Source organism: Ranitomeya imitator, chromosome 1, assembly GCF_032444005.1.
Source record: "Ranitomeya imitator isolate aRanImi1 chromosome 1, aRanImi1.pri, whole genome shotgun sequence".
NCBI lineage: Eukaryota > Metazoa > Chordata > Amphibia > Anura > Dendrobatidae > Ranitomeya > Ranitomeya imitator.
The window spans coordinates 219,617,789-219,636,496 of NC_091282.1; the positions used below are offsets into that span (position 1 = coordinate 219,617,789).

The window sequence follows — 18,708 nt, forward strand, 5'->3', positions numbered from 1 at the left end:
GAGAAACACGTGATGGTGTCTCCGCGGCTTTTCTACATGAATTACGAGTTCATAGACACCAAACATGTCTAGGTTCTTCTTTATTTAAATGGTGAAAAAAATCCAAAGTTTGTTAACCCCTTTGAGACGAAGCCTGTTTTCACTCTAATGACCTTCCAATTTTTACAATTCTGACCACTGTCACTTTATGAGGTAATAACCGTGGAACACTTCAACGAATCCCACTGATTCTGAGACTGTTTTCTTGTGACATATTGTACTTTATGATAGCGTTAAAATTTATTTGATATGACATGTTTATTAGTGAAAAAATTCAGAATTGAGAGTCCTCAGTGGTTGATACCTTTTAATGGCTAACTGAAAAGATGGTAACAAATTGCAAGACTAAAACAAATTCTGAAGAATCACATATTTATGCACAACATAGTTTAGAATTTTTTTTTCTATACTTTTTTTTTCCATACTATGTTGTGCATAAATATGTGATTCTTCAGAATTTGTTTTAGTCTTTGCCTGATGAAGAGACGTATGTAGTTTTCGAAAGCTTGCAATTTGTTACCATCTTTTCAGTTAGCCATTAAAAGGTATCAACCACTGAGGACTCTCAATTCTAAATATTTTTCTATCTACTGGATAACACGGTATCAAGATATATTTCTTACCTGTATGAAAAAATTCAGAAATTTGATGAAAATTTAGAGAATTTCGCAACTTTCAAACTTTTAATTTTTATGCCCTTAAATCAAAGTCATATTGCACAAAATTGCACACAATCAAGGCACCCAGTGCCAGAGGAAGCAAAACAACCCCAAAACATCTTTTCCATACATTAATTGACAGATTTGTGCTTTTAAGGGTATGTGGATCGCCCCCAGACACAGGGCCACAGGTCACTCGGTATCGGTCCTTTCTGTCTCAGTTCTGGGGTTGTCACGGTGGCTGGACCCGGTCTTTGACCCTGCTAAGGGGCGTCCAATAAAAGGTGATAGGAGTCTGTCAAGGTTTTGTGACGCCACCTGTGGTGTTCGGTCAGGATGACCGACGCTGCTTGGGGTCCGCTGAGGTGATGGAATGGCAGCTAGATGGTATACCTTCCCACAGGTCAAGTATGTTTCCAGGGCTTCCCAGTGATGTAGATGGCGATGGTGTGAGGTGCAGACAATAACGAGGACACAAGGTTGCAGTCTCTTTACCTCTTTACTGAAGACTTCAGGATCCGCAATCCAGAGCACGGTTAACAGGGCTTTCTGAGACCGGCCGGTCCGATGGGCACATCCAGAGTTCCCTTTGCAGGTGGAAATCGTTGCCTACCACTAGCGCCTGTGTGTTGTAGTGCTACCCTGCTGAGCATTCGGAATAGTCCTCACAACTTCTGTTCTCGTTCGTTCGTTCTTTCTAGTTCTTTCTAATTCTCTCTCTCTTGTTCCAGATGTTACTAGTTTTTCGTCTCCCAGATATGTTATGGCTAGGACGCACCAGTATGACGGGAAGGCTCAGAGCTCTTCCGGGACTCTAGAGACGCCCCTCTCCACGCGTTGCCCCCTATGTCTTCGTAGGAAATTTAAGTTAGACAGCCAACCTATAATTAACTGTCCTGCGGAGTTCGAAGTAAGGCATAGAGTCAGTTACTTCCGCAGTGTTCCTGCCACCGGCTACGCGCCTCAGTAGGATGTTGCCTCGGTCTCACGGCACGACTCCTACTGGCTCTCCTTTGTGCTTGATCTCGTTTCTCACTGTTCCACAATACCCTTCGCTTCGTATCTCTTCCTTAGGATACCGCCACAGGCGCGGTTCCATAACGTTCTGCTGTGTTTGCTAGGTACCTGCCAGGTTCCCACGCCCGAAAGGGACCCCCTGTGTCTTCTCCCTGCAACACCCCCTGCCACGGGATGTTGCCTGAATCCAACCCAGTCAGCTTCTGACTAACTTCCTACCCAATCCCTTGTTTTACCAGTGTGAGGAGTGGCCCAATAAATAAAGCCTTTTCCTCCCCCTAGTGGCCGGAGTGTGAAGTGTAATGTGTGCTGGTGATACCTTGTCAGTAGAACTCCTTTAGTGCCATCAGACGTACCATCACTCCCCTTAGTGGCAGAGTGTCATACTGCAACGACCAGATCTCTGGGGCGCTGCATATGTTTCCATGGTCCAGATTGGCAGCGCTTTGGACGCAGCTCCGTCCAAAGCGCTGCCGGCTTTTGTACGTGCCGTGATTCAGCATGTGTTCATTGACCCATGTGGAATCACATCCTATACATAGGACAGTGACATTTAGCTTGCGGAGACTGAGCGTCTCCACAAGATAAATAGACATGCTGTGGTCTAGAAAGGTGCACCGCATGTCCGGTTAAGCGGGGAAGCCAGAGGCGTCCCTGCACACATATGTGAAGCCCCAGGGTCCTGGTTATCACAGTGGCATTTCTTTCCTCATGGGGAGAGTGATGTCACGCTTGGAAGCGATGGAATATTCCTTTTAACGGGTAATTAGCACATACAACACCTTTCTGACTCCAGGCCAGAATGGGGAGCTCTACACCCGACTTCTGGGGAGCTGCTCTCTCTGGTCGGGAGGAGTTAGTTGCTAGGCAGCTGCTAGGCAGTTGGTAAGAGTTAGACAGTTGGTACCAGACAGCAGACTGAAGCAGTATGAGGCAGAACGATGGGTGAGAGGCCGTACAACCTGAGGTGCTGTAGCTCCTAGATAGCGAGATACAGAAGGAAGAACAGCATTTAGCTAACGTGCTGGAGAGCAAAGCACAGGAGAGTGACAACAAGGGAGAATAGCAGCGACTGGGCTACCTCCCTGATAGAGTGCAGATACTAGTAACCGGAAGACCAAGGTTGTGTCATACTCTAGCAGGCACAGCAGAAGCCGGGACAGCTAGACTACACGTAACTTGTCTGCCCTAATACCCAGGAGACACAGTGACATCTAGAGCCCGGGCCATGATAGAGACCCTGTAAAAAGGCTCAAGTCACCTGTCATACGGGTTTGTGTCCCACTTCAGTAAAGGACAGAGATAACTGAGAGGACCTTGCTAAAAGCCATAGGCAGTAAGGGACTGTAATACCACCGCGCTAAGAGGAAGGCTTTTAACTCCACCTGGTAAAGCTGGATTCTGAACTCGCTTCCAATCCGACCGAACCCTGCCTGTACCTGTGATTTGGTGCCCTGGACTGTGGCTGCCTGCTACCATCAGTAAGCCAGGAAAAAAGATTGCACAACGGCATCCTTCATTCTTTACTGCACCACTCACCATCTATTCACCGGGAGCCCTGGGGACCTACTTCACCTGTGGGAAGTTATACCATCTGGCTGCCATATCATCACCCGAGGACCCCTTTAAGCAGCATTGGTCATTTCTGACCAAATACCACAGGTGGCGTCACAAACATTTATTATTTTACAAATCCCTTTAAATACTATCCTTTTAACATGGGCACCCAGGGCCACAGATCGGGTCGCCGCTGCCGTGACACATCCCTTTAACCCCTTCATGACCCAGCCTATTTTGACCTTAAAGACCTTGCCGCTTTTTGCAATTCTGACCAGTGTCCCTTTATGAGGTAATAACTCAGGAACGCTTCAACGGATCCTAGCGGTTCTGAGATTGTTTTTTCGTGACATATTGGGCTTGCAAGAAATCTGTAATAAAGAAAAGATAATTTACAAAAATGTAAAGAATACATGTCATACCAACAATAATTAGGACTGGCATTTGTTTAGAATTATTGCGTACCTTAAGGTAACAAGTAGACGTTCCTCGGGTGGAATTGGTCTACGGAGCTGGGTGTCCTGTCTCAGGATGGCTCCTTGGACACGAGCAAGCAAATCCCGGAAAGAGTCTTGCGACATCCTGGTATATTCCGGGAATTTGTCCGGGTTGTCATTGAGCTCGACAAACAGTGTGTGATATGCACCACGGCTCTCCCGCAGTTCTATAATGTGGTGTTGGCAAAAATGCCTACGCAGGGTCCTTCTCCGTCTTTCACGGTTTCGGTGTTGCTCCCAAGCAAACGCACACGCAATAAAAAGCTTGATGCTTTGATCCAGGTTGAAGTAAAAGCTCTCCATGTGAAGATCCATCATGACACGGGATACAGGAGCAAAATCTGAAGATTTCAGCAGTCCTAGGGTCTATATATAGAGATCCCATAATACACGCCCTCTGTAGTCCCATTGGCGGTGTCTGGTTATCTAGATTTTTCTCCTGTAAAATTTGTCACCATGCGCACCAAAAACGCAAACGCATGAAAAACGCATAACAAAGCATGTAAATGCAGCGTTTTAAAGCCGCATGTGTTAAACGCATGCGCTAAAAAAACGCTGCATTTGTACGCGCTTTTATGCGTTTTTCTGGTACTTGCGTTTGCGGATTAAACGCTGCAGATTAAACGCAAGTGTGAAAGTAGCCTAAGATGTAAGATGAAAATATATATATTTTATTTTGCCTAAAATACAAAGGAAATGTGTCTTCATGATTCTCCTGTGAACACCGGCTCTCTATTTTTGCTATCCATAGAAGTGCTATGCTCTGTGAAGCACAGGCGATTAGACTATCGCATCTTCAAGTCTCATAACGTGACTATAGAATTAAGTAAAAAGTGAAAACAAAAAGTTTTAGAAAATATAAAAAAATGAAAAAAACCCACAAAAGTTCAAATCATCCCCATTTCAAAGTAAAACAATAATAATAATTAAAAAAAATACTTATATTTGGTATCACTGATTTTAGAAATGTCCAATCTATCAATATATAAATTAATCCGATAGGCGTAATGAGAAAAAAAAAATCAAAACACCATAATAAAATTTTTTGGTTGTCACAACATTGCAATAAAACGCAGTAACAGGTGCTCAAAACATCAGATCTACCCCAAAATGGTGGCAGTAGAAAACATCTGCTCACCGCGCAAAAAATAAGCCCTGACATAGCTCCAGATCCCGAAAAGTGGAGACGCTGAGGGTCTCGGAAAATGGCAACAAGCACAAAAAGTTTTTTCTTTTCCGAATTTTTCCTCACCACTTAAATGAATAAACGACATGTTTGGTATCTGCGCACTTGTACCGACCTGGAGAAGCACAACGGACGGTCAGTTTTACCATATAATGAACATGGTACATGAAAAACCCAAAACACATCTGTGGGATTGCACTTTTTTACAATTTCACCACACTTGGATTTTTTTTCCCCGGTTTCCAGTACACTATGTGATAAAATTAATGTTGTACATCTCGTCCCGCAAAAAACAAGCCCTCACACGGCCATAATGACGGAAAAATAATAAAAAGTTATGGCTCTGGGAACAATGGGAAGAGAAAACCAAAACATGAACAATCGCCTGGACATGAAAGGGTTGAAAGCCTAGATCCAGATAGCTACATGTGTATCCTGGAGGCACGCAGCCACCTGCGCTGACGTAGCTGCTTGTCTGACGTCACCACGTTGTGTCGTATTAGCCTCCGACAACACCACAGAGTTTGTACAAATGGCGGTGGGCTGCGCAGCAGTCGTAAAGTGGCGCTGGAGCACTACACGTCCCAGTGAGCAGGGCGGTGTGTCCTGGGAGCTGTAGCGCCACAGCGCTGAGGTACCGCCGGGGGAGGCGCTGTTACCGGGCTGGGCCTCTCCTCCTCCGGCGGGGGTGACACTGGGAGGGACAGTGACACTTTCTCCAGGGGAGGCGAGAGCTGTACAGATAACTCCCCCCCCATTCTCGTGGTCCTGTCCACATCCCTGAACATGGCAGAGCAGCCGGCGGCGGTGTGTGCGGCACAAGGGAGCAGTGGCGGCGGGGCCGGGGTGCCGGTGCTCTTCTGCTTCTCCGTGTTTGCCCGGCCCTCCTCTGTGCCGCACGGCTCCGGCTATGAGCTCCTGATCCAGAAGTTCCTCGGGCTGTACGGGGACCAGATAGACATGCACCGCAAGTTCGTAGTGCAGCTGTTCGCGGAGGAGTGGGGCCAGTACATCGACCTGCCCAAGGGCTTCGTGGTCAGCGACCGGTGCAAGGTCCGCCTGGTGCCCCTGCAAATCCAGGTGAGGGCCGGCATGGCGGTGTGTCTGCTACTACTCTCTGGTGTCATCTATAGGGCCGGCAGTGTGTCTGCTATTACTCTCTGGTGTCATCTATGGGGCCGGCAGTGTGTCTGCTACTACTCTCTGGTGTCATCTATGGGGCCGGCAGTGTGTCTGCTACTACTCTCTGGTGTCATCTATGGGGCCGGCAGTGTGTCTGCTACTACTCTCTGGTGTCATCTATGGGGCCGGCAGTGTGTCTGCTACTACTCTCTGGTGTCATCTATAGGGCCGGCAGTGTGTCTGCTACTACTCTCTGGTGTCATCTATAGGGCCGGCAGTGTGTCTGCTATTACTCTCTGGTGTCATCTATGGGGCCGGCAGTGTGTCTGCTACTACTCTCTGGTGTCATCTATGGGGCCGGCAGTGTGTCTGCTATTACTCTCTGGTGTCATCTATGGGGCCGGCAGTGTGTCTGCTACTACTCTCTGGTGTCATCTATGGGGCCGGCAGTGTGTCTGCTACTACTCTCTGGTGTCATCTATGGGGCCGGCAGTGTGTCTGCTACTACTCTCTGGTGTCATCTATGGGGCCGGCAGTGTGTCTGCTACTACTCTCTGGTGTCATCTATAGGGCCGGCAGTGTGTCTGCTATTACTCTCTGGTGTCATCTATGGGGCCGGCAGTGTGTCTGCTACTACTCTCTGGTGTCATCTATGGGGCCGGCAGTGTGTCTGCTACTACTCTCTGGTGTCATCTATGGGGCCGGCAGTGTGTCTGCTACTACTCTCTGGTGTCATCTATGGGGCCGGCAGTGTGTCTGCTACTACTCTCTGGTGTCATCTATAGGGCCGGCAGTGTGTCTGCTATTACTCTCTGGTGTCATCTATGGGGCCGGCAGTGTGTCTGCTACTACTCTCTGGTGTCATCTATGGGGCCGGCAGTGTGTCTGCTACTACTCTCTGGTGTCATCTATGGGGCCGGCAGTGTGTCTGCTACTACTCTCTGGTGTCATCTATGGGGCCGGCAGTGTGTCTGCTATTACTCTCTGGTGTCATCTATGGGGCCGGCAGTGTGTCTGCTACTACTCTCTGGTGTCATCTATGGGGCCGGCAGTGTGTCTGCTACTACTCTCTGGTGTCATCTATGGGGCCGGCAGTGTGTCTGCTACTACTCTCTGGTGTCATCTATGGGGCCGGCAGTGTGTCTGCTACTACTCTCTGGTGTCATCTATAGGGCCGGCAGTGTGTCTGCTATTACTCTCTGGTGTCATCTATGGGGCCGGCAGTGTGTCTGCTACTACTCTCTGGTGTCATCTATGGGGCCGGCAGTGTGTCTGCTACTACTCTCTGGTGTCATCTATGGGGCCGGCAGTGTGTCTGCTACTACTCTCTGGTGTCATCTATGGGGCCGGCAGTGTGTCTGCTACTACTCTCTGGTGTCATCTATAGGGCCGGCAGTGTGTCTGCTATTACTCTCTGGTGTCATCTATGGGGCCGGCAGTGTGTCTGCTACTACTCTCTGGTGTCATCTATGGGGCCGGCAGTGTGTCTGCTACTACTCTCTGGTGTCATCTATGGGGCCGGCAGTGTGTCTGCTACTACTCTCTGGTGTCATCTATGGGGCCGGCAGTGTGTCTGCTACTACTCTCTGGTGTCATCTATAGGGCCGGCAGTGTGTCTGCTATTACTCTCTGGTGTCATCTATGGGGCCGGCAGTGTGTCTGCTACTACTCTCTGGTGTCATCTATGGGGCCGGCAGTGTGTCTGCTACTACTCTCTGGTGTCATCTATGGGGCCGGCAGTGTGTCTGCTACTACTCTCTGGTGTCATCTATGGGGCCGGCAGTGTGTCTGCTACTACTCTCTGGTGTCATCTATAGGGCCGGCAGTGTGTCTGCTATTACTCTCTGGTGTCATCTATGGGGCCGGCAGTGTGTCTGCTACTACTCTCTGGTGTCATCTATGGGGCCGGCAGTGTGTCTGCTACTACTCTCTGGTGTCATCTATGGGGCCGGCAGTGTGTCTGCTACTACTCTCTGGTGTCATCTATGGGGCCGGCAGTGTGTCTGCTACTACTCTCTGGTGTCATCTATAGGGCCGGCAGTGTGTCTGCTATTACTCTCTGGTGTCATCTATGGGGCCGGCAGTGTGTCTGCTACTACTCTCTGGTGTCATCTATAGGGCCGGCAGTGTGTCTGCTACTACTCTCTGGTGTCATCTATGGGGCCGGCAGTGTGTCTGCTACTACTCTCTGGTGTCATCTATGGGGCCGGCAGTGTGTCTGCTACTACTCTCTGGTGTCATCTATGGGGCCGGCAGTGTGTCTGCTACTACTCTCTGGTGTCATCTATGGGGCCGGCAGTGTGTCTGCTATTACTCTCTGGTGTCATCTATGGGGCCGGCATGGCGGTGTGTCTGCTACTACTCTCTGGTGTCATCTATGGGGCCGGCAGTGTGTCTGCTACTACTCTCTGGTGTCATCTATGGGGCCGGCAGTGTGTCTGCTACTACTCTCTGGTGTCATCTATGGGGCCGGCATGGCGGTGTGTCTGCTACTACTCTCTGGTGTCATCTATAGGGCCGGCAGTGTGTCTGCTACTACTCTCTGGTGTCATCTATGGGGCCGGCAGTGTGTCTGCTACTACTCTCTGGTGTCATCTATGGGGCCGGCAGTGTGTCTGCTACTACTCTCTGGTGTCATCTATGGGGCCGGCAGTGTGTCTGCTACTACTCTCTGGTGTCATCTATGGGGCCGGCAGTGTGTCTGCTACTACTCTCTGGTGTCATCTATGGGGCTGGCGGTGTGTCTGCTATTACTCTCTGGTGTCATCTATGGGGCCGGCATGGCGGTGTGTCTGCTACTACTCTCTGGTGTCATCTATGGGGCCGGCAGTGTGTCTGCTACTACTCTCTGGTGTCATCTATGGGGCCGGCAGTGTGTCTGCTACTACTCTCTGGTGTCATCTATGGGGCCGGCATGGCGGTGTGTCTGCTACTACTCTCTGGTGTCATCTATAGGGCCGGCAGTGTGTCTGCTACTACTCTCTGGTGTCATCTATGGGGCCGGCAGTGTGTCTGCTACTACTCTCTGGTGTCATCTATGGGGCCGGCAGTGTGTCTGCTACTACTCTCTGGTGTCATCTATGGGGCCGGCAGTGTGTCTGCTACTACTCTCTGGTGTCATCTATGGGGCCGGCAGTGTGTCTGCTACTACTCTCTGGTGTCATCTATGGGGCCGGCAGTGTGTCTGCTATTACTCTCTGGTGTCCTCTATGGGGCCGGCAGTGTGTCTGCTATTACTCTCTGGTGTCATCTATAGGGCTGGCAGTGTGTCTGCTATTACTCTCTGGTGTCCTCTATGGGGCCGGCAGTGTGTCTGCTACTACTCTCTGGTGTCATCTATGGGGCTGGCAGTGTGTCTGCTATTACTCTCTGGTGTCATCTATGGGGCTGGCAATGTGTCTGCTATTACTCTCTGGTGTCAGCTGTCATCTATGGGGCCGGCAGTGTGTCTGCTATTACTCTCTGGTGTCATCTATGGGGCCGGCAGTGTGTCTGCTATTACTCTCTGGTGTCATCTATGGGGCTGGCAATGTGTCTGCTATTACTCTCTGGTGTCATCTATGGGGCCGGCAGTGTGTCTGCTACTACTCTCTGGTGTCATCTATAGGGCTGGCAGTGTGTCTGCTACTACTCTCTGGTGTCATCTATGGGGCTGGCGGTGTGTCTGCTACTACTCTCTGGTGTCATCTATGGGGCCGGCGGTGTGTCTGCTATTACTCTCTGGTGTCATCTATGGGGCTGGCAATGTGTCTGCTATTACTCTCTGGTGTCATCTATGGGGCCGGCAGTGTGTCTGCTATTACTCTCTGGTGTCATCTATGGGGCTGGCAATGTGTCTGCTATTACTCTCTGGTGTCATCTATGGGGCCGGCAGTGTGTCTGCTACTACTCTCTGGTGTCATCTATAGGGCCGGCAGTGTGTCTGCTATTACTCTCTGGTGTCATCTATGGGGCCGGCAGTGTGTCTGCTACTACTCTCTGGTGTCATCTATAGGGCCGGCAGTGTGTCTGCTACTACTCTCTGGTGTCATCTATGGGGCCGGCAGTGTGTCTGCTACTACTCTCTGGTGTCATCTATGGGGCCGGCAGTGTGTCTGCTACTACTCTCTGGTGTCATCTATGGGGCCGGCAGTGTGTCTGCTACTACTCTCTGGTGTCATCTATGGGGCCGGCAGTGTGTCTGCTACTACTCTCTGGTGTCATCTATGGGGCCGGCAGTGTGTCTGCTATTACTCTCTGGTGTCATCTATGGGGCCGGCATGGCGGTGTGTCTGCTACTACTCTCTGGTGTCATCTATGGGGCCGGCAGTGTGTCTGCTACTACTCTCTGGTGTCATCTATGGGGCCGGCAGTGTGTCTGCTACTACTCTCTGGTGTCATCTATGGGGCCGGCATGGCGGTGTGTCTGCTACTACTCTCTGGTGTCATCTATAGGGCCGGCAGTGTGTCTGCTACTACTCTCTGGTGTCATCTATGGGGCCGGCAGTGTGTCTGCTACTACTCTCTGGTGTCATCTATGGGGCCGGCAGTGTGTCTGCTACTACTCTCTGGTGTCATCTATGGGGCCGGCAGTGTGTCTGCTACTACTCTCTGGTGTCATCTATGGGGCCGGCAGTGTGTCTGCTACTACTCTCTGGTGTCATCTATGGGGCTGGCGGTGTGTCTGCTATTACTCTCTGGTGTCATCTATGGGGCCGGCATGGCGGTGTGTCTGCTACTACTCTCTGGTGTCATCTATGGGGCCGGCAGTGTGTCTGCTACTACTCTCTGGTGTCATCTATGGGGCCGGCAGTGTGTCTGCTACTACTCTCTGGTGTCATCTATGGGGCCGGCATGGCGGTGTGTCTGCTACTACTCTCTGGTGTCATCTATAGGGCCGGCAGTGTGTCTGCTACTACTCTCTGGTGTCATCTATGGGGCCGGCAGTGTGTCTGCTACTACTCTCTGGTGTCATCTATGGGGCCGGCAGTGTGTCTGCTACTACTCTCTGGTGTCATCTATGGGGCCGGCAGTGTGTCTGCTACTACTCTCTGGTGTCATCTATGGGGCCGGCAGTGTGTCTGCTACTACTCTCTGGTGTCATCTATGGGGCCGGCAGTGTGTCTGCTATTACTCTCTGGTGTCCTCTATGGGGCCGGCAGTGTGTCTGCTATTACTCTCTGGTGTCATCTATAGGGCTGGCAGTGTGTCTGCTATTACTCTCTGGTGTCCTCTATGGGGCCGGCAGTGTGTCTGCTACTACTCTCTGGTGTCATCTATGGGGCTGGCAGTGTGTCTGCTATTACTCTCTGGTGTCATCTATGGGGCTGGCAATGTGTCTGCTATTACTCTCTGGTGTCAGCTGTCATCTATGGGGCCGGCAGTGTGTCTGCTATTACTCTCTGGTGTCATCTATGGGGCCGGCAGTGTGTCTGCTATTACTCTCTGGTGTCATCTATGGGGCTGGCAATGTGTCTGCTATTACTCTCTGGTGTCATCTATGGGGCCGGCAGTGTGTCTGCTACTACTCTCTGGTGTCATCTATAGGGCTGGCAGTGTGTCTGCTACTACTCTCTGGTGTCATCTATGGGGCTGGCGGTGTGTCTGCTACTACTCTCTGGTGTCATCTATGGGGCCGGCGGTGTGTCTGCTATTACTCTCTGGTGTCATCTATGGGGCTGGCAATGTGTCTGCTATTACTCTCTGGTGTCATCTATGGGGCCGGCAGTGTGTCTGCTATTACTCTCTGGTGTCATCTATGGGGCCGGCAGTGTGTCTGCTATTACTCTCTGGTGTCATCTATGGGGCTGGCAATGTGTCTGCTATTACTCTCTGGTGTCATCTATGGGGCCGGCAGTGTGTCTGCTACTACTCTCTGGTGTCATCTATAGGGCTGGCAGTGTGTCTGCTACTACTCTCTGGTGTCATCTATGGGGCTGGCGGTGTGTCTGCTACTACTCTCTGGTGTCATCTATGGGGCCGGCAGTGTGTCTGCTATTACTCTCTGGTGTCATCTATGGGGCTGGCAATGTGTCTGCTATTACTCTCTGGTGTCATCTATGGGGCCGGCAGTGTTTCTGCTACTACTCTCTGGTGTCATCTATAGGGCTGGCAGTGTGTCTGCTACTACTCTCTGGTGTCATCTATGGGGCTGGCAGTGTGTCTGCTACTACTCTCTGGTGTCATCTATGGGGCTGGCGGTGTGTCTGCTACTACTCTCTGGTGTCATCTATGGGGCTGGCGGTGTGTCTGCTACTACTCTCTGGTGTCATCTATGGGGCTGGCGGTGTGTCTGCTACTACTCTCTGGTGTCATCTATGGGGCTGGCGGTGTGTCTGCTACTACTCTCTGGTGTCATCTATGGGGCTGGCGGTGTGTCTGCTACTACTCTCTGGTGTCATCTATGGGGCTGGCGGTGTGTCTGCTACTACTCTCTGGTGTCATCTATGGGGCCGGCGGTGTGTCTGCTACTACTCTCTGGTGTCATCTATGGGGCCGGCGGTGTGTCTGCTACTACTCTCTGGTGTCATCTATGGGGCTGGCAGTGTGTCTGCTATTACTCTCTGGTGTCATCTATGGGGCTGGCAATGTGTCTGCTATTACTCTCTGGTGTCAGCTGTCATCTATGGGGCCGGCAGTGTGTCTGCTATTACTCTCTGGTGTCATCTATGGGGCCGGCAGTGTGTCTGCTATTACTCTCTGGTGTCATCTATGGGGCTGGCAATGTGTCTGCTATTACTCTCTGGTGTCATCTATGGGGCCGGCAGTGTGTCTGCTACTACTCTCTGGTGTCATCTATAGGGCTGGCAGTGTGTCTGCTACTACTCTCTGGTGTCATCTATGGGGCCGGCGGTGTGTCTGCTACTACTCTCTGGTGTCATCTATGGGGCCGGCAGTGTGTCTGCTACTACTCTCTGGTGTCATCTATGGGGCTGGCAGTGTGTCTGCTATTACTCTCTGGTGTCATCTATGGGGCTGGCAATGTGTCTGCTATTACTCTCTGGTGTCAGCTGTCATCTATGGGGCCGGCAGTGTGTCTGCTATTACTCTCTGGTGTCATCTATGGGGCCGGCAGTGTGTCTGCTATTACTCTCTGGTGTCATCTATGGGGCTGGCAATGTGTCTGCTATTACTCTCTGGTGTCATCTATGGGGCCGGCAGTGTGTCTGCTACTACTCTCTGGTGTCATCTATAGGGCTGGCAGTGTGTCTGCTACTACTCTCTGGTGTCATCTATGGGGCTGGCGGTGTGTCTGCTACTACTCTCTGGTGTCATCTATGGGGCCGGCAGTGTGTCTGCTATTACTCTCTGGTGTCATCTATGGGGCTGGCAATGTGTCTGCTATTACTCTCTGGTGTCATCTATGGGGCCGGCAGTGTGTCTGCTATTACTCTCTGGTGTCATCTATGGGGCCGGCAGTGTGTCTGCTACTACTCTCTGGTGTCATCTATGGGGCCGGCGGTGTGTCTGCTACTACTCTCTGGTGTCATCTATGGGGCCGGCGGTGTGTCTGCTACTACTCTCTGGTGTCATCTATGGGGCCGGCGGTGTGTCTGCTACTACTCTCTGGTGTCATCTATGGGGCCGGCAGTGTGTCTGCTATTACTCTCTGGTGTCATCTATAGGGCCGGCAGTGTGTCTGCTACTACTCTCTGGTGTCATCTATAGGGCCGGCAGTGTGTCTGCTATTACTCTCTGGTGTCATCTATAGGGCCGGCAGTGTGTCTGCTATTACTCTCTGGTGTCATCTATAGGGCCGGCAGTGTGTCTGCTACTACTCTCTGGTGTCATCTATAGGGCCGGCAGTGTGTCTGCTACTACTCTCTGGTGTCATCTATGGGGCCGGCAGTGTGTCTGCTACTACTCTCTGGTGTCATCTATGGGGCCGGCAGTGTGTCTGCTACTACTCTCTGGTGTCATCTATGGGGCCGGCAGTGTGTCTGCTACTACTCTCTGGTGTCATCTATGGGGCCGGCAGTGTGTCTGCTATTACTCTCTGGTGTCATCTATGGGGCCGGCAGTGTGTCTGCTATTACTCTCTGGTGTCATCTATGGGGCCGGCAGTGTGTCTGCTATTACTCTCTGGTGTCATCTATAGGGCCGGCAGTGTGTCTGCTACTACTCTCTGGTGTCATCTATAGGGCTGGCAGTGTGTCTGCTATTACTCTCTGGTGTCATCTATGGGGCCGGCAGTGTGTCTGCTATTACTCTCTGGTGTCATCTATGGGGCCGGCAGTGTCTGCTACTACTCTCTGGTGTCATCTATGGGGCCGGCAGTGTGTCTGCTATTACTCTCTGGTGTCATCTATGGGGCCGGCAGTGTGTCTGCTATTACTCTCTGGTGTCATCTATGGGGCCGGCAGTGTGTCTGCTATTACTCTCTGGTGTCATCTATAGGGCTGGCAGTGTGTCTGCTATTACTCTCTGGTGTCATCTATGGGGCCGGCAGTGTGTCTGCTATTACTCTCTGGTGTCATCTATGGGGCCGGCAGTGTGTCTGCTACTACTCTCTGGTGTCATCTATAGGGCTGGCAGTGTGTCTGCTATTACTCTCTGGTGTCATCTATGGGGCCGGCAGTGTGTCTGCTATTACTCTCTGGTGTCATCTATGGGGCTGGCAGTGTCTGCTACTACTCTCTGGTGTCATCTATGGGGCCGGCAGTGTGTCTGCTATTACTCTCTGGTGTCATCTATGGGGCCGGCAGTGTGTCTGCTATTACTCTCTGGTGTCATCTATGGGGCTGGCAGTGTGTCTGTTATTACTCTCTGGTGTCATCTATGGGGCCGGCAGTGTGTCTGCTACTACTCTCTGGTGTCATCTATGGGGCCGGCAGTGTGTCTGCTATTACTCTCTGGTGTCATCTATAGGGCCGGCAGTGTGTCTGCTACTACTCTCTGGTGTCATCTATAGGGCTGGCAGTGTGTCTGCTATTACTCTCTGGTGTCATCTATGGGGCCGGCAGTGTGTCTGCTATTACTCTCTGGTGTCATCTATGGGGCTGGCAGTGTCTGCTACTACTCTCTGGTGTCAGCTGTCATCTATGGGGCATGGCAGTGTGTCTGCTATTACTCTCTGGTGTCATCTATGGGGCTGGCGGTGTGTCTGCTATTACTCTCTGGTGTCATCTATGGGGCCGGCAGTGTGTCTGCTATTACTCTCTGGTGTCATCTATGGGGCCGGCAGTGTGTCTGCTATTACTCTCTGGTGTCATCTATGGGGCTGGCAGTGTGTCTGCTATTACTCTCTGGTGTCATCTATGGGGCTGGCAGTGTGTCTGCTATTACTCTCTGGTGTCATCTATGGGGCTGGCAGTGTGTCTGCTATTACTCTCTGGTGTCATCTATGGGGCTGGCAGTGTGTCTGCTATTACTCTCTGGTGTCATCTATAGGGCCGGCAGTGTGTCTGCTATTACTCTCTGGTGTCATCTATGGGGCTGGCAGTGTGTCTGCTACTACTCTCTGGTGTCATCTATGGGGCTGGCAGTGTGTCTGCTATTACTCTCTGGTGTCATCTATGGGGCCGGCAGTGTGTCTGCTATTACTCTCTGGTGTCATCTATGGGGCCGGCAGTGTGTCTGCTATTACTCTCTGGTGTCATCTATGGGGCCGGCAGTGTGTCTGCTATTACTCTCTGGTGTCATCTATGGGGCCGGCAGTGTCTGCTATTACTCTCTGGTGTCATCTATAGGGCTGGCAGTGTGCCTGCTATTACTCTCTGGTGTCATCTATAGGGCTGGCAGTGTGTCTGCTATTACTCTCTGGTGTCATCTATGGGGCTGGCAGTGTGTCTGCTATTACTCTCTGGTGTCATCTATGGGGCCGGCAGTGTGTCTGCTATTACTCTCTGGTGTCATCTATAGGGCTGGCAGTGTGCCTGCTATTACTCTCTGGTGTCATCTATAGGGCTGGCAGTGTGTCTGCTATTACTCTCTGGTGTCATCTATGGGGCTGGCAGTGTGTCTGCTATTACTCTCTGGTGTCATCTATGGGGCTGGCAGTGTGTCTGCTACTACTCTCTGGTGTCATCTATGGGGCTGGCAGTGTGTCTGCTATTACTCTCTGGTGTCATCTATGGGGCTGGCAGTGTGTCTGCTATTACACTCTGGTGTCATCTATGGGGCTGGCAGTGTGTCTGCTACTACTCTCTGGTGTCATCTATAGGGCTGGCAGTGTGTCTGCTATTACACTCTGGTGTCATCTATGGGGCTGGCAGTGTGTCTGCTATTACTCTCTGGTGTCATCTATGGGGCCGGCAGTGTGTCTGCTATTACTCTCTGGTGTCATCTATGGGGCCGGCAGTGTGTCTGCTATTACACTCTGGTGTCATCTATGGGGCTGGCAGTGTGTCTGCTATTACTCTCTGGTGTCATCTATAGGGCTGGCAGTGTGTCTGCTATTACACTCTGGTGTCATCTATGGGGCTGGCAGTGTGTCTGCTATTACTCTCTGGTGTCATCTATGGGGCCGGCAGTGTGTCTGCTATTACTCTCTGGTGTCATCTATGGGGCCGGCAGTGTGTCTGCTATTACTCTCTGGTGTCATCTATGGGGCCGGCAGTGTGTCTGCTACTACTCTCTGGTGTCATCTATGGGGCCGGCAGTGTGTCTGCTATTACTCTCTGGTGTCATCTATGGGGCCGGCAGTGTGTCTGCTACTATCTGGTGTCATCTATGGGGCCGGCAGTGTGTCTGCTATTACTCTCTGGTGTCATCTATGGGGCTGGCAGTGTGTCTGCTATTACTCTCTGGTGTCATCTATGGGGCCGGCAGTGTGTCTATTACTCTCTGGTGTCATCTATGGGGCTGGCAGTGTGTCTATTACTCTCTGGTGTCATCTATGGGGCTGGCAGTGTGTCTGCTATTACTCTCTGGTGTCATCTATGGGGCCGGCAGTGTGTCTGCTATTACTCTCTGGTGTCATCTCATGGGCCGCATTCTTGGGCAGGGAGCTGTATTTTGATTACCGCCAGCTCAGTAATTTCTTCTTGTTCTCTTAGCGCACACGCAGTGTTCACTACTGAAGGGCATGCAATGAAAGATTACGTCCTGACACCAGTGCCAGAGTGAGGATGTACTTTGTGGGCGGAGTTTGTACGGCCCCGGAAGGATGGTAGAAATATCCAAATGGCCCTTGGCAGAAAATAGATTCCCCACCCCTGGTTTACTGGCAGGGCTTTTGTTAGCTCGAAGTTTAATGCTAAGAGCTGATGCAGACGTCCATTGATCTCGGTCCCACCATGCACGGATTGGAGGAGTGCGACGGCTTCAGGTCTATGAGGCTGTCACACTCGGGTTGGGAGATCATGGAATCTGCATAACCCCCTAAGTCATGATTTGCAGTTTTTACAGATGTTGCAAACATTTTTTGCTCAACTGTACTATACCCTGGTGGAGAACAGAACAAAATTTCAGTATTTTTTTTTTCCAGGAGGGGAGATCATTCGAAGAATAATGTGTAACTCTTTACTGTAAAAAGGCATACAAATTCAAAAGGGACAAAGAAAATAGCGCTTGCTCCTAGAATCTTCATCAAACATTGTTCAATCATTTTGAAGATTTAATCCTACCGGCCCAGAAAAAAAACAAGGACTTGCTGTAAATGCTGAATCGATCCTATTGATATATATCACCGGCCGACGTAGCGATCATTTCTGTATTTGGCACCATGTCTGCTAAATGTATGGATATTCAGATGGTCCACACTGCGTGATACACTTGTGTCTTTATGTAAATTTGCCAAATATTTCACATTTCCAGACATCGTTTGTACACACATGATACATTTCTAGATAGATCTGAGGACAGGTGACGGGCACTGGGGGCTTCATCCCTAGAGCCCAACCATAGCTGTGCTCGGGGGTCCGATGATATTCATGGAGAAGCCTCCCGACTCTGGTTTATTACTGACCTGACAATGAGACTTGTATCACAGAAGGCTGAGAACATGCACAATACCCTGTGAATGAACCAGCCTGTGGTGCCAATGATAATGCCCTCCCCGCTGCCCATTGCTGATAACTCTATCATTGTAGCTTTAGACCGAGCCGGAGCGAACTACAGGTAGCACAGCGTCAGGGGATGAAAAGCCCCCAGTAATGATTGCCACGTGTGCAGTCTATTAGCCATGATGTAATAATGGCAACCTGCGCTTGGCATAAAGCCACAAAAAGCAATAATACCACGCCATTATGTGTTTGTGTGCCAGAAATCCGATTGCATTCTAGTCTCAGTGTAGCTTGGCAGGGTCATTAGATACGCTACTAAGTAATCCCACCATGAAGACTAGACGCACGGCATCTATGTGACCCCCAGCGTGGCACACGACCAGTCACCACCTGCTGTCAGGGCAGATATCTTATATTGTGTGCGCTGTTAAATATTTCATGATTTTATCAAGCCTCGATGATCTCAAACGAGACAACATAGAGGAGCAATTGTCCTACACTGCTGCCATACTTCTATTGTAGGTAGTGAGTGGATAAAAAAAAAAACCAATGGACATGTACTATGTGGGGTTAAATGTTCAGGCCAGATTTCTGCAAACCATGTGCTTAACTAGCTGACATTTTGGGTAGTCTATGGGCAGGACTGCTTACTCTGCAGGGAAAAAAAAAAACGCATGCATATGCATCCTATCATTTAGAATGCATTC

The 18,708-nt window shown here is 50.7% G+C and overlaps 1 protein-coding gene across 1 annotated transcript in view; it reads left to right on the top strand.

Annotated features, from left to right (window-relative positions):
* Nucleotides 1–5,456: 5,456 nt before the first annotated feature.
* Nucleotides 5,457–18,708, top strand: part of ISOC1 (isochorismatase domain containing 1) — a 46,617-nt gene continuing 33,365 nt past the window's right edge. The window contains exon 1 of the mRNA XM_069754030.1: nucleotides 5,457–6,035. Coding sequence (XP_069610131.1) covers nucleotides 5,742–6,035 — 294 coding nt within the window. The 5' untranslated portion in view covers nucleotides 5,457–5,741. The remainder of the gene's footprint in view (nucleotides 6,036–18,708) is intronic.